The sequence below is a fragment of the Nyctibius grandis genome, chromosome 2 (assembly GCF_013368605.1).
Source record: "Nyctibius grandis isolate bNycGra1 chromosome 2, bNycGra1.pri, whole genome shotgun sequence".
Taxonomy (NCBI): Eukaryota; Metazoa; Chordata; class Aves; order Nyctibiiformes; family Nyctibiidae; genus Nyctibius; species Nyctibius grandis.
The window spans coordinates 123600650-123617182 of record NC_090659.1 but is presented as its reverse complement, the minus strand read 5'-3'; the positions used below and the strand labels follow the sequence as shown (position 1 = coordinate 123617182).

Sequence of the window (16533 nt, the reverse complement as noted above, 5' to 3'; positions counted from 1 at the left end):
TGTTTTCGATGCCTCTTTCAAACAAAGGGGATGGGGGAAGATGAATCGCAGAAGAGTTGCCAAGGGGAAGGAGAAGAGAAAGCTGCAATGCTGGAGGAGCCATCGCAGAGGGGGGAGCTAGAAGGAGACACAGAAGCAGCTGCTGGTTAGCAGATGGTGAGCATCTGCAGCACGGAGGCCTGCCAAAGGAGGAAGCAGCAGCTGCATCCAGCAGGTACACAGAAAAAGCTGCATGCATTAGCAGTGGATGGAAAGCAAGAGGAAAAGATACACAGAGAGCCATCACCGTATTCTAGAGATCTGTGTACAGGATCAGCCCGTTCCTCCAAGCCAAAGAGTAAAGTGTCAGCTCAGCCCAGAAGGCTGTCATTCAGGTGAAGAAGAGGGCACCTGTACTAGCACCGCTGTGCAGGAGTGCTGCATGTGTGATGTGCACCCACACATGGTGCAGGACAACGGAACCGGCCGTCGGCACTGGTGAGGCCACACCTCAAACCCTGCATTCAGTTTTGGGCCCCTCACGACAAGAAAGACCTTGAGGTGCTGGAGCGAGTCCAGAGAAGGGAAACGAAGATGGTGAAGGGTCTGGAGAACAAGTGTGATGAGGAGCAGCTGAGGGACCTGGGGGTGTTTAGTCTGGAGAAAAGGAGGCTGAGGGGAGACCTTCTCGCTCCCTACAACTACCTGAAAGGAGGGTGTAGCGAGGTGGATGTCTCTTCTCCCAAGGAATAAGCGATATGATGAGAGGAAACGGCCTCCAGTTATGCCAGGGGAGGTTTAGATTGGATATCAGGAAAAATGTCTTCACTGAAAGGGTTGTCAAGCATTGGAACAGGCTGCCCAGGGCAGTGGTGGAGTCACCATCCCTGGAGGGATTTAAAAGGTGTGTAGATGTGGTGCTGAGGGACATGGGTTAGTGGTGGCCTTGGCAGTGCTGGGTTAATAGTTGGACTTGATGATCTTAAAGGTCCTTTCCAACCAAAAGGATTCTATGATTCTATGACTGCCACAGTAGATTTGAAGGTATCCCTAAAAAAACTTAAGGGCATTAAGTTGCCATCCAGAATTCAATACTCTTGGGTGTTTCTTTATTTCTACATTCAGACAGCCTGAGCTCTGTGCCGCACACCCAAATCCCAACAAACTTCTCTGCAACCAACTGCTCCAGCATCCACTCAACCAGCAAACTGAGATGACTGCTGACTGCTAACTTATCCAAAGCAGGAGATGATGGCCTGGACGAGCCTCAGCTACACAGAGCAATAACAGCAGTTCTGGAGGGACTGATGAAATAACACAACGGCCTCTGTCACACCAACTCCAGCTCTCCATTCATGTTCAACACAGGTAGAGAGTTTCACTATGGCTACACTGCAATATAGAAACAGGTCGAGATTCTTCTGCATTTATGACTTATGTTGTTTTCATACCCCTGAAGAAGTTAATGTTCTCCCAATTATCTTGGTTTCCTGCAACCCTTCCCTACAGCCTCTCAGCCCTTTGCTGACTCTCAACAACTCTTTGGGACAGCTACCACAATCTCACACTAAAACCACTTTGCCTCAGCGATAACGTTACAGCGGGTGAAACCATAATTGCTCAGGACACTCTTTAAAATCCACCTGCCTGCCACACTCAGGGTTTTACAGCACCTCGACTGACTTCACCACTATGTGAACACACCTGAAGCTGGCACATGAATTCAGAGATTTTCCTCCAGCAGTCTCAGAGGACAATGAACTTCAGACACTTTTGATACAAAATCTGACAGATCTAAAAGCCTAAATGTATTAAACCATTAATAACATAACTGCTTTTTGTAGCAGATATTTATGTCGTAGGGAGGTATAAGATAAAAAGAATTAAAGAGACAGGCACTCCCAGTCTTCCTAAACACTTAATCCCCCTCTACAGTGATTATATTATCCTTGCAATAAGTCAAAAAGCCTTGAAGAATCTTAAATTAAAAAAATAAATAAAAGAGAAGTCATAGATCTGTTTAAGAAGGCCTGCCTACCACCAAGTGCTTTATTCCCACAAACACCTTACCACCTTCTCATTCAAAACCTCACACATTTGATGCTGTTACAAGAGCCACCGATAAAGTTTCCTTATGATGCTCTGGCAACTTGAGCTGCAACTAGGAAGCTCGATGTCCCACTGTGAAGTAAGCCCGTGAGCCCATCCTGAAGCATACGGAGATGAGAAAGGTCATCTCCACTGGTAACGTTGAGTAAAGTGCTCCCCCCGTCACCACAGAAAGGGCTCCCAGGCACTGCAAACTGTCACCTTGTAGGTAAAATCCTGCCTCTGTGCAAAGCTATGGCTGAGCTCAGCAAAGCTCAGAGGAGCTAAATTCATACCCTCAACTAGGACACCGATGAGCCCTGAGCCCAAGAAACTTCAGATGTTCACAGCTCCTGTTGAAAGCAACAAGTCACAGAAGCTTTGCATCCATTTGCATAGGACCCACCAGTATTAAGCCGACATGTTTTTTAAATACCAGTTTTGGGGTTTAGGTTGAGACACAGGAAATCAAGACTGTAAATTACATCCTAAATTTTGCAGGCAGAGCATGACACCTCCAGAGCAGCCTGGCAAGGGGACACAGCACAATGGAAGTGTGCAAATATGTATGAGGCCCAGGATTTAATCCCCATGTGTCCTTTACACCATGACTCTGTTCATGCACAGAGACAGCACAATGGAAAAGACACCTTCCAAAGCACCTTCAGCTAGAACTGCTCTTCTGGACCCAGTAACCTGTAAAAGATGCCCTCAAGATGTCCCCCCTTGTTGGCCTCCTCTCTGATCTGGACCCACAAGCTCTCAACAGGTCCGTAGCCTGCTCCACAGCAGGACTTCATGCGTTTGAGCTGGACCTTTGCATAAAGCACAACCCCTTCATCATCTTTTCCAACCATCCTTCGTAAAGGGCCTGCTCCAGTACTGTTCCCTGCCCAGAGTAAAGAGCTACCACTTCTCCGAAGGGATTGACAGCATCAACTTCAGCAGCTCTCAGGCTACAGCATAAAAGCCCACATCCATATTTCCCAGCAAAATTAATCGTCGAGCATCTTAGATCTTCACAGGCTCTTTGCAAGCCCACCAGAGGTTAAACACAAATCACTGGCTTCCCTGGGTGAAGATCCAAAGGTCATGGATTTGCCCCAAACTACATACCTCTAACTGAACGGAAACCAACTCGCCTTTTAGTCCAGCCAAACTAACAAACAGCATCCAAATTATTTCAGGCACAAACCAAAGAGAGGTGTCTGAACACCTGGGAATTTCATTGATGTTGAAGCAGCAGGAGGCACTGGGAATTTAGTTGTCAACATGAGATTAGAAGAAGTTTTCATAAGATGAAAATCAACCAATCTGAAGTGAAGGTGACAGCGTCAAAAGTATTTTTTGCTCGACAGGAATTAGAGGACAGAAGCAACCGTTCTCGTTCGGGCAGGTGTATCGCAACAGAAGGCTCTGCTGGGCTTGGCTAAACAAAAATCTCTCATGTCTCGAAGCATCTGCCACATTGGCCAATCTTCAGTAAACGCAGGCATCTCCAAACCAGTGACAGCCTGTCTGCTGATTTTACCCAAACCATTCACTTTTGCAGCTCTCCCTTAAAATCCAGTTCAAGCTAGCATTTCAGGTTGCATTTCTTTTACTCTCTCATAAATTTCAGGTGATTTCTTTGTTCTTTGTAACTGCTAAGCCGAGAGATTTAAAAACCTCACTCCTTTAAGTAAGCCACCACGAAAATCCTGCCGCTCTTTAGGATTAATACTAATAATCACAAGTTCTAACCGAGATCTTTAACATGGAGTTCATGGGTTTCTGGATTGCAGAATCAAAAATCCATGTTTCTAAAACAATCCAAAGTTGCTGAAGGTATCATATAATAATAAAAAATGCTGCAATATTTTGCAGAAAATTAACCTAAATCTTGTTTATTTAAATTAGTGCAAGTACCACTCCAATTAGACTTTTCTCTAACCAAAATTAAGAGGCAGCCTCCCTCCTGAAGCCCAGAAAGTTGAAAACATCTAGGCTTGAGTTTAGTTATCCAGTGTCCAGATACCATTGCAATGCAGACTCTAAAAAAGCTGATGTATTAGAAAAAGGAACTCCAAAAAATAGGTCAGATATAAAAAGAAACCAGCACAAACTAGGGGATGGAGATTTTTTTTCTGACATCACTTCAGAAGATTCATATGAGAGACAAAGAGGTTTTTAAAATATCCTGAACTTAAAAATTAGAGTTTCATGTACAGTTCCTACCTCAATTTCCATCTGTTACAGTCCCTATAACAGGAGAAAATTCCTTCAGTTCACAAGAAATGTGCAAGAATTTGCAGCAATGGATTATTCTTAACAGCAAGTAGACAATGTCTGACCCAAACACTAGACCAGAGCAAGCGACCATGCAGTAACATATGACAGGCCCGGCAGGAGATGGCCTGTTAGTCATGCTTAACTCAAATTATTTGCTGTTTAAAACAACAAACAAGCAAAAGACGTCCCTCTGCTTCCCACCAAAGGAACTGCCAGTGCCAGCTTTAATTGGCCAGCTTGTAATTGGTACAAAAATTTCTGTTTTTCAAGATCATGAAGGACAAGTCAGGCTGAGAAGTGACAGAGCTAGTCCCTGTTTTCATGGACGTTGTCCTCATAATTTAAGGAAGGGGGTGGTGCAGAACACAAAACAGAGTTAAATGGGATGGATTAATCGTGGCAGGATTAATCATTAGAAAAAAACAGATCTACAGCCAGCACCTTATGTACCCCAGAACAGCCAAGACGGTTGCTCAGGAAACAAACACACAACATTTTCTAAAACCTAAACCATTACTAAGCATCAGGTGCTTAACTAAGGTCATTCAGAGCAACATTCAGACAGGAGGTTTAGGAGAAGAGACAAAATACTCTACTTTTATCTCCTGGTAAAATAGATCGGTAAAATCGGTCCTTCCTTTTCTTTTCTTCTGGGTTGGGAGGCAACGGTTTTGAGCCATGGTTTAAAGTCCCAGCGTCTTTGCTTCCCGATCCAATCATAGTGCTGGTATTTCTCATCGGAGGAGCAGGCGGTTTGTCTTCTGTCTCAACTCCATTGCTAGACATCTTCAGTTGAGGAGGCCGTTACTGGGAATGGGAAAAAGAAAAGAAATAAAAAGAATTAAAAAATTATTTTTTGTAAACTAGAATCACACCCCGTCATAAAACACACAAGGTATTTGAAGACTAGCCTGTAACCTCATAGCAACACAGACCAAGTGTCAGTGCAACAAATTCTACTCAAGCTCCAATTTTTTTCTGTTAACAAGACAATGTTGAAGCATTTGAGGTATTGATCATCAAGAAAAGCCTGTTTCAGGATACAGCCAATTCTCAAGCAAACCATGGAGCAGAAGTGTAGGGCAGGGAGGCAGAGAGGTAAATACAAAGATACCCAAGAGGAGCCAACAAATTGCCGAGCTCATCAGACCTCTCAGACCCATGCCAGCTCTACTGAAAACTGCATCAAAATGTTTGTATCTGTCTCCAGCACAGCACGATGCAGAAAGACTGAAGCTTGCACTTAGAATCATAGAATCACAGAATGGTTTGGGTTGGAAGGGACCTTAAAGATCATCTAGTTCCAACACCCCTGCCACGGGCAGGGACACCTTTCTCTAGACCAGGTTGCTCCAAGCCCCATCCAACATGGCCTTGAATACTGCCAGGGAGGGGGCAGCCACAGCTTCTCTGGGCAACCTGGGCCAGGGTCTCACCACCCTCACAGTCAACAATTTCTTCCTAAGATCTCATCTAAATCTCCCCTCTTTCAGTTTAAAACCATTCCCCCTCGTCCTGTCACTCCGTGGCCTTGTAAAAAGTCCCTCTCCCGCTTTCCTGTAGCCCCTTCAGGTACTGGAAGGTGCTAGAAGGTCTCCCTGGAGCCTTCTCTTCTCCAGGCTGAACAGCCCCAACTCTCTCAGCCTGTCTCCAGAGCAGAGGGGCTCCAGCCCTCTGAGCATCTTTGTGGCCTCCTCTGGACTCGTTCCAACAGCTCCATGTCCTTCTTCTGTTGGGGCCCCAGAGCTGGACGCAGCACTGCAGGTGGGGGTCTCCCGAGAGCGAAGCAGATGGGCAGAATCCCCTCCCTTGACCTGCTGGCCACGCTGCTGGGGATGCAGCCCAGGACACGGTTGGCTTTCTGGGCTGCGAGCGCACATTGACAGCTTAAAGAGTTTCGATGCAGCTGCTCAGGCTACTTTGCTAACCAGCTGCTGAACTGGTTCAGAGGCAGAGATGGCCGGGAAGCCACAGAGCTGCACCCACGCCATCGTCATCTCGGACACAGCGCCGTGGCTCTCGCTGGTCCCAAGCTGGCCCTGGACTTTCCACGGTAGTGGCACACTTCAGGCACAATTCAAACCGCCGGAAAGTTGACTGCGTTTTGTTCTCTTGGAAGGGTCAAACAAAACTAGATCCCCAACACCCACAGAAATCCTTAAGTAAATAATCCCCGCTGTGTGGATTTAAAGACGGAAGCTTTGGAACAGGGTAATAGATTATTCTGCACCAACTAGCTTGTTCCACCCAAATGAGATCAGCATTACTCCACACAGTCTGGCTGCAGCGAGATCCTTCTGGAAACTGGAATTCGTCTGCATTATGTTCTCAAAAGAAAGTTGGGGATAAAGTGCAGAACAAAGATCAAAGCAGGAATAGTTTCTGTTTGGGTAGAAAAAAGCAGTTCAACAGCTTTATGAATTTCAGTAGCAGTAAGGGAAGATGTTTTCGCTCAGGGAGAATTATTGGGTGGCAGAAAGTCAAAACCAGTTTGCTCTCTGCAAGTGAGAAGGCTGGTTACAAAGCTGAGATCGCTGCTGGCTTCCACAGAGCTGCTTTTCCATAGGCTGGACTCAGAGGAACTACACTGGGTCACACTCCAAATAGATCCCACAACCACACGATGGTCCTACAACCACACAACACCACCCTGCCAGTCTTCAAAGTCTTCTTTGGCCAAGCTGCCAATGCTCAGCATTAACTGGAAAGATTTGGACCCCGGGCATACTGCTCTTGTAGCTGCAGGGAGTTAAGAAAGGCAAACGCTGCCCGCAGAAGGCACTCAGCTGCATCATATGCACGTGGGTTGGGGCAATCCCAAGCACAAATACAGGCTGGGCGGAGAATGGATTGAGAGCAGCCCTGAGAAGAAGGACTTGGGGGTGATGGTTGACAAGAAGCTCAACATGAGCCAGCAATGTGCGCTGGCAGCCCAGAAAGCCAACCGTGTCCTGGGTTGCATCCCCAGCAGCGTGGCCAGCAGGGCAAGGGAGGGGATTCTGCCCCTCTGCTCCGCTCTCGTGAGACCCCCCCTGCAGTGCTGCGTCCAGCTCTGGGGCCCCAACAGAAGAAGGACACGGAGCTGTTGGAACGAGCCCAGGGGAGGCCACGAAGATGCTCAGAGGGCTGGAGCCCCTCTGCTCTGGAGACAGGCTGAGAGAGCTGGGGCTGTTCAGCCTGGAGAAGGCTCAAGGGAGACCTTCTAGCACCTTCCAGTACCTGAAGGGCCTACAGGAAAGCTGGAGAGGGACTTTTTACAAGGGCATGGAGAGACAGGACAAGGGGGAATGGTTTTAAACTGAAAGAGGGGAGATTTAGGTGAGATATTAGGAAGAAATTCTTTACTGTGAGGGTGGTGAGACACTGGAACAGGTTGCCCAGAGAAGCTGTGGCTGCCGCCTCCCTGGCAGTATTCAAGGCCAGGTTGGATGGGGCTTGGAGCAACCTGGTCTGGTGGAAGGTGTCCCTGCCTGTGGCAGGGGGGTTGGAACTAGATGATCTTTAAGGTCCCTTCCAACCCAAACCGTTCTGTGATTCTATGATTCTATGTTAGCCTTTGCTGACAGCAGCGGTTCCCCTAGCTGTCGCCTACCAAGCCATGGCTGGTCTGCAGCTCCACCTTCTCCTCCACTTACTTGGTTTCCAGTTTCTTTGCACTTGCTCTGAAACGAGAGGGCTGGAAGTATTGCGCAGCCCGTAAGGCTTTGGACAAGACTTCACGCGCAGGGAGCTTTGTAAGAGGTCTGACCTCAACCCTGCCTCCTCCCAACACAACTGTGCAACGGAATTTTAAATGACAGACCAGCATTTGGGGTATTGATTTTAACAGTGGGACAGTTTGGGTGTTTGGGAGGGGTGGGGGGAAATTAGCTGTGCATTTGTCTGGGCGTGTTGTGGCATGTGGCCTGCGCATCTCCCATTGCTCACACTTCAGCCTCATGACATTCTCCAGTACAAACTGGAGCAGAACTGTGACAGCTGGAGTGCCAGCCTTGAAGCGGCCCAGACAACTACTCTCCTTGTCTAAGGAGGGGAAAAAAAGTCTAAACTAAAACCCAACTGGTAAATCTGGCAGCCACTGCTGAGCATGTATCTTGTGCAACACGAAGAAGAAGACTGAGAGGGGATCTTATCAATGCTTACAGATACCTTAGGGGTGGGTGTCAAGAGGAGGGGGCCAGACTCTTCTCAGTGGTGCCCAGTGACAGGACAAGGGGCAACCGGCACAAACTGAGACATGGGAAGTTCCATCTGATTTTGAGGAAAACCTTCTTTCCTTTGAGGGTGCCAGAGCCCCGGCACAGGCTGCCCAGGGAGGGTGGGGAGTCTCCTTCTCTGGAGATATTCAAAACCCGCCTGGACACAACCCTGGGCAACGTGCTCTGGGTGACCCTGCTTTGGCAGGGGGTTGGACTGGATGATCTCCAGGGGTCCCTTCCAACCCCAACCAGTCTGTGAGTCTGTGAAGACATCGAGGCCTCGCTGATGGGCTTTGCACATGGCAGTGTCAGTGGTGTTGGTACTGAACTGGCACAACTGAAGCACGTGAAACGACAGCAGCAGAAGTGCCACGTAAGAGCTGCATTCGTTGCGTTGATGCTTATTTAACCACGAGGAAGCAAATGGCTGGGAGGGTGCTAGGACAGGCTGCAAACAGGGAAGCAGAAGGAAGATGAATGTTAGCAGCTGTGTGCCTGCCAAATGGCCCTCCCCAGGAGCGGGCACCGCATTTGCTGCTGTACCACCCTGGTTTATCCTCACGGGGGTCTGAAAAAAAGTGCATCCAAAGTCTCCCCCACCGGCCAGACTCAGCTGCAGGCACGGCTGAGGTGGCAGGGGAGACTGCCTCATTGCTGGGTCCCTCTCCCACCAGGCAGAGAGGCGAGCAGGCGAGAACTGGTGCTTGCTACCCACTGTCAGAGGCCAGGGACTAAGGCAGGGGACAGAGCAAAGTTTATTCTACTCTGTAAATGGGGAATGGATGCAACATCAGACCGAAGGGTGGTACAAGGAAGAGAATAGAACAGCATGTGGCTCCAGGCTGGAGAAAAAGAAGCGAGAAGAGGAAGAAACCCCTCCCCAGATTACAGGCAGAGGCTGGCCTAGTGCTGGGGGAAGGAAAAAGAATCTGAGGGGAAAAAAAAAAAAAAAAAAGAGCATGAAAACATTAGAAAAACCTCTAGATGTCAAACATCCTCACTCTCATTTCCACCAGTGCAAAACCCCAGGGACGTCTGCTCACAGTTTCTTCAATATAAGAGGGTTTTTTCAAAATCCCTCAGTCAGAAAGGATAGAGCACAAGCGAATTACTGTTTTACCACAGGGCTAGAAACACTGGCAGTACAAGCTCTTGTTTATCTTATATTATTCCCTGAATGAGAAAGTAACTGCTGAGAAGTTACACAGTTTAACAAACAATATTGTTTTACACCTATTTGATAAATGCAACTTTCATGTGGGCAAAGCCTACTGTACACCATCTCCTTTCTTCTCCATTGCTCAAGCTCCCAGACCTTTCTCCTCATCAAAGTCTTTATGTTTGGAGTGACAAGAGCTATTTAATCTGTTTGGAGACGGTGCGTGAGAAAAATCCTTCAACTCACAAAATTGACTGGTTCTACAGAAGTTATCCCCTGTAATAGCAGCACTATCCTAGAGGGTTCCCAAAAGCCTTTTCCCACTACTTATTTAAAGGGAATCCTCAAAACCTGCTTACATGAGTCCTGTGGAGGAGGGCGACCAAGCTGGTGAAGGGTCTGAAGGGTCTGACCTACGAGGAATGGCTGAGGGAGCTGGGGTTGTTTAGCCTGGAGAAGAGGAGGCTCAGAGGTGACCTTAGTGCAGTCTACAACTACCTGAAGGGAGGTTGTAGTGAAGTGGGAGTCGGCCTCTTCTCCCGGGCAACTAGCCATAGGACAAGAGGACACAGCCTCAAGCTTTGCCAGGGGAGGTTCAGGTTGGACATTAGGAAGCATTTCTTCTCAGAAAGGGTTATTAGCCATTGGAAGGGGCTGCCCAGGGAGGTGGTGGAGTCACCATCTCTGGATGTGTTTAAGAAAAGACTGGCCATGGCACTTAGTGCCATGGTCTAGTTGACAGGGTGGTGCCAGGGCAACGGTTGGACTCGATGATCCCAGAGGTCTCTTCCAACCTGGTTGATTCTGTGATTCTGTGATTCTGTGATACAGAGGCACAGTCTATCCCCAAACTCAGCATCGTTATACACTGAACCTCTGTTGTCTTCAAAGCATGTGGATGGAACCCTGTCCTGACAGAATTAAACCCACCTCTCCAGAGCTTTACAGCAGAGCTGAGAGCCCGGAGCACAGAGCCATACTGAGTGGTTGAAGAGGGCAGCCGACTCCCTCACTGTAGCATAGCTGACTGCGCAAATTCTCTTCTTCCTAAAATAATCTCCTGGCAATCGACATGTAAGCAGGCTTTAAACAAACCCCCTTGTGTAGGTCCTGCTCAAATTCAGAGCACCAGGCAATTGCTTTGCCAGCCGGAATAACACCAGTGCTACGGCACTGAAGTGAGTGGGTCTGCTCGGCGCGATCCAGCCTAAGAGGAACGCAAAGCACCGCTGCAGTGAGCTTCCTTCCTTCCTCACACCAGCACCACTCTGCTGTGAGAAAATCATCTCATGCTTCCACGGGATGATCAAGCGAACGGGGGGAGCAATGAAACAGCACGTGAACTTTTCAACCGGAGTCAGATGAGGGAATACATTTTAGCTGCGGACACAATTATTCTCAACTACTATATACATATATTAAAATACCAGCACTCAAACCAACCCCCACAGGCACCACTTGGAAGACACAGTCATGATGTAGGACTATTGTTTCTGCAGCCATTTGGGAGTACTGAAAGTTCGAGTTGTTTCAGCACACAGTACTTATGAGAAGTTTTATTACATACTGCAACCTGTAACTGCTATAAGTCAAGTTATGGTGGCCTTCAACTGCTCCCTGCCCCTCCCCACCAACTCTTGAAGCCCGTTAGCTAAATTAGATTACCCCAGACTCAACAGAATCGAACAGCAGAGCTGACAAACTCTCCTTTCACACCTACAAACACTTCTGCAGACAGGAAGGAGTGACAGACAACCATGCGCAAGGGGACAAGAGACTCAGGAAACCACTTGGCAGCTCAAGAGAGAGCAAGCGGAGGTACTGAACAGAAGACGGCACCCACGGGTGCCAACAACGGCGTCCAAGAGTTCAGAGCACACAGACGAGCAAAGATCCACGCCGGTCTGCTGATTCGTGTTAAGTAGATATGAAGTTTATGCCTGTAGTTTTCCTGTAATACAGGCACAGGCTCCTGAGCCATTCATCTAGCAGAGCAGGACCCCAACATATGCAGAGCCTTCTGGCACTACTGTGTGTAACACACACACGAAAGAAAGAAAAAAAGATAGAGAACAAATATCATCTATTTATGTCATTTTTCCTTCTGGTAAACCACATCATTTCAAACCTGATGCTCCACGCTGAACTGTAAGTTTCTATCGAGCTGGTTGTGTTTTCTTTGCATTCCTTAGCACGACAGGCAGATGACTGAGTGCTAAAACAGAAAGCAATTAAAAAGTCAGAGAAGCTGAAACCTACGCTACAGTAGATGCCATAAAGATAACTATGTCCAACACATACTAATTGCTGGAGTCAACACGAAAACTCATAAAAGAGCCATCTATAATTCATGCAGTCTGGCAAGACAGTAGCTGGAAGTTACTCACTACAACTTACCGATGAACAAACTATATTAAATAAGAGAGAGGGGAGGGAGATGCTCAGCAACTGTTTTTCCCTCTCTGCCTTCTACCAGGAGGAAATCTCACATTCTTCCAAGCTGTTATTTTTCTGTTGTTACCAGGGTGAGAAAAGGGTGTCTCGCCCACAAAAAAATACAGAAAGAGTCTTGACCTTTAATTGAGTTGGTCCTGATCAGTATCACCTCTGCACCAGTATCCCTGCACCCTTCCACCCCATGGCTAGAGATTGCTCGTGCACACACACAGTTAAAATCTCCTCCGTCCTCCTCGCACTGTCCCGGTGCGAAGGAACAGGGGCTGTCCCCTGCTCTGTTCAAACACTTCTCAAGCAGCAGATTCCCACCCCGTGTGTCACGCTTTCATCCAAATCCCAGCAGATAATTAACGGTACAGTTGGGTTTTGACACAGGATGAAAAGACACTCATTCGTCTTTTTCTTTATTCCATTTCATTGGACTAAGTCTCAAACACAGTCTCGCATTGAAGGAAAGGCATCACACACGTGTTTCACCTATCTCCTATGAAGACAGGCTGAGAGAGTTGGGGTTGTTCAGCCTGGAGAAGAGAAGGCTCCGGGGAGACCTTCTAGCACCTTCCAGTACCTGAACGGGCTACAGGAAAGCTGGAAAGGGACTTTTTACAAGGGCATGGAGTGACAGGATGAGGGGGAACGGTTTTAAACTGAAAGAGGGGAGATTTAGATGAGATATTAGGAAGAAATTCTTGACTGTGAGGGTGGTGAGACACTGGAACAGGTTGCCCAGAGAAGCTGTGGCTGCCCCCTCCCTGGCAGCGTTCAAGGCCAGGTTGGATGGGGCTTGGAGCAACCTGGTCTAGTGGAAGGTGTCGCTGCCCGTGGCAGGGGGTTGGAAGTAGATGATCTTTAAGGTCCCTTCCAACCCAAACCATTCTATGATTCTATGATGATTCTATGAAAAAGAAGCAAGAGGTGTCCTTTTCCTCTGCCTGACAGCAGATGGATCTGGGACACATGCTGTCACAGAAAAGGGCAGCAGCAATACACACACCCTGAGGGAGCACGGACTGATCGTCACATTTAGAGGCGATTAAAAAAAACCCAGTAACTGTAGCATCCAGCTGTCTCCCCAGCCAGTTACTGCACATCTGAGTGCTGCGCGAGCGTGCCAAAGAAACAAAAAGTCAATGGCCATCAATGCATCAGCCCTGACCCAACATTCACATGCAAATTAAAAAAAAAGCAGGTTTTCATGAAGTTCTGATAAATAAAGACAGAAAACAGTAGTGTTTGTTTGCTCATCTGTCTTGAGAATTTACCTGTTAGACCCCTGCAGTTGCTGCCAACACCTAGCGAAGCAGATGAAATCGCTAAATTAAAGGAAACAACAATTAAACCACTAGAAATAAGTACACGTTTAGAAGACAATGCATCCACTGCTGAGCCAGAGTGGGTGGGTGTGAGGAGGGGGAAGGGAGACACGCTCTCATGGCAGATGGCCAACTACTGGGTGCAGTCTTGCTCCACTGCCAGCATTATTTCCATAGTGCCAGACATAAAGGATGATTGACCAGTTACAACCCAACAGGAATGCTGGAGGACTTCGTGGCTTGGAATTTTAAAAGCCAAAAGACTGGAGGGTCCTTTTAAAAAAAAAAAAAGCCTTTAATTCAACCCCAACTGTTTGGGCTAAATACAAGAACTGCCGGGAGGGATTCCCCAGCCTGGATTTTGCAAGAGGACACGGACACCACCGCAGCGGGCACTGCTTCTGGGGGGGAAAGCTGCAAAATCTCCTCCTGGGCAGATATATGTGCTGCACAGATATGCTTCTAAAGAAGAACAGACTAATTATAACAGCTCGATTCCCAGCAACAGAGTTCTCCTTTCACTCAAGTTAAGGAAGCTTCTTTCTGTTTTGTTTTAAATAACCGAGGCCCAGCTTTCGCCAGCCTCCGCGGTGTGGGCCCACGCATGACCACTGCGACAGTAACCCAGGTGCAAGGAGGGTTTCGGTAGCAACAAGGGAGGTCAAGCCCTTTCCACCAGATTAGGCCTGAATCCAACACCGCACAGAGGCAACGCCAGCTTCAATTGCCATGCTCCGACTTAGCTTCGGTTGTTTCACAAATAACTGGCAGTGTCAGACAATAACCATGTCGCAGTCACAGAATCACACAGAATCACAGAATCAATCAGGTTGAAAGAGACCTCTGGGATCATCGAGTCCAACCATTGCCCTGACACCACCATGGCAACTAGACCATGGCACTAAGTGCCATGTCCAGTCTTTTTTTAAACACATCCAGTAAATGGACTGGCACATCCAGTCAGTGCCAGCTATGCCCAAGGACCTGCAGTACATGATGAACTCTTCTCACTTGTGCTCCAGTCGGGTAGCTAAAGCTTCTAGAGCTGCAGAAACCAGCTCTGGTTGTTCCCATCCCTGGGCAGCAGCCTACTCATGTTGACCGAGCACTTACCCTATTCTAACAGCGCTTTTAAACAGCCCAAGAGAAATAAATTGCATCCATATTTTGAAAAAAAAAAAAAAAAGAAAATCCAAGCTGAGACAGATGGAACCAAAAGTATCATTTTTAAAAACTCTCAGCCCACAAATCATACTCCTTATTTCCTCATCACCAGAAGTGCTGTCTCCCCTCCTCCAGCCACATGCCTGAACAAGCAAGTTGTCTGCTGCAGATGTCAGGACAGGCTCCCTTTTCCAACACGGTACGGAGCAGCCTTGGCTCTGGTTCCACTTTTGCTCACAGGAAGGCAGAGCTTCAACAGCACAAGTCAAAGTGGTGACTGGAGTCGGAGCTTGCTAAGCAGGGTGGGAAAAATAAAGGCCTCTTCTGTTAAAGCATACCCAAAGCCCATATAAGCAAGTTTCCTGGAGGAAATCTGTGTTCCAGAGGAAATGACTAGATGCAGCATAAAGAAAATATATTAACACACACAGTTAAACACACCCCCGCTACTCTCCACCGAAGTTACTTGGCTCTAAGTCCAAACTGCACATTACCAGCAACAGCAACTGAAAGCAGCTGAATCATTAATCATTTTTCTATTCAAAAGTTTCCAATCCAGAAGATGAACATAGATCACAGGGCTCAGAATTAAGTGCTGCTATACCCTAGCGTGGAATAATTCATAGAATCACAGAATGGTTTGGGTTGGAAAGGACCTTAAAGACTGTCTAGTTCCAACCCCCCTGCCATGGGCAGGGACACCTTCCACTAGACCAGGTTGCTCCAAGCCCCATCCAACCTGGCCTTGAACACTGACAGGGAGGGGGCAGCCACAGCTTCTCTGGGCAACCTGGGCCAGTGTCTCACCACCCTCACAGGCAAGAATTTCTTCCTAATACCTCATCTAAATCTCCCCTCTTTCAGTTCAAAACCGTTCCCCCTCGTCCTGTCACTCCATGCCCTTGTAAAAAGTCCCTCTCCAGCTTTCCTGTAGGCCCCAGTACAACAGATTCATGTTTTAATACACACGGGTATTTGTGAAAACGCAGCACGCATGCACGTACCTTGTAAATGCAGAGATTTGGCATTTGCCATTTAGCAATGGGGGTGGGGGTAAGAAATATGTCAGAAAACTAGAACATTGTCAGGTCAAGCCAACAACATCCCACATGGACCCAGGACAGCGTAATGCCACGGCTCACAAAAAGCCACAGCGTGTAAAGAGCAGAAAGTTTGTATTAACCTGTAAAAGGTGAGTTTTTCTGAGGAAACACCAAGACAGAGACCTGCAAGTGATGTTCTTGCGAGCAAAACTCATCCAACTCCTTTCTCGATGGGAAACTAAAGAGACAGAAGACAACATGAGCATCGTTAGCTGACGAAGCCATCCAAGAGCCTCAATTAGACTGAGGGGGAAACAGTTCAGCGCTAATTGGAAATGCAAACATTTATCATCAGAGTAGCGCTGGCTCCTGTGTTTAGCTCCATTGTGTTCACTGCGGCTAATGACAGTAGGAAGCTCTGTGCTCTGTAGTATTTATGTAACGACTGGCAGAGCTGTCACATTCCCTTAATTGCTAGCCAGGATTTTCATACTGGCAGTAGTTTTCAATTAAAGGAAATCACAAAGATTGCTTCAGTTTCACATTGCTTCGTTAGAGTTTTGGTTCTTCTTCAAAGCTGGGGAAAGAGGAAGAATTAATAATTCTCCCAAGACAGAGTGAGCTCTGCATCAAGCATGAGCTTTTTGTAGACAAACTGAATTACGAGACAAGGAAAGCACAGTCAAATACCCAGAACTGAAAGAGCTAATTTAGCATCAGTAAAGACAAACAATTTGAGAACTGCACATAAATCTGCTTTGAGTTTGCAACGATTATTCCTTCGATTATGATACACGTAATGCTCTAAAAGCAGATCAATTAAAAGGCAAAATGAAAAAAACTAAGGTAGCTTAAGGGTT

General features: G+C 47.3%; 2 protein-coding genes across 2 annotated transcripts in view; both read right to left on the bottom strand.

Moving 5' to 3' along the window:
- The window catches only part of CLNS1A (chloride nucleotide-sensitive channel 1A), a 368760-nt gene that overhangs the window by 251178 nt on the left and 101049 nt on the right, over positions 1–16533 (bottom strand). The window lies entirely within an intron of this gene.
- Positions 1–16533, bottom strand: part of PAK1 (p21 (RAC1) activated kinase 1) — a 76502-nt gene that overhangs the window by 27763 nt on the left and 32206 nt on the right. Inside the window, exon 3 of the mRNA XM_068420812.1 lies at positions 4935–5145. Coding sequence (XP_068276913.1) covers positions 4935–5124 — 190 coding nt within the window. The 5' untranslated portion in view covers positions 5125–5145. The remainder of the gene's footprint in view (positions 1–4934; positions 5146–16533) is intronic.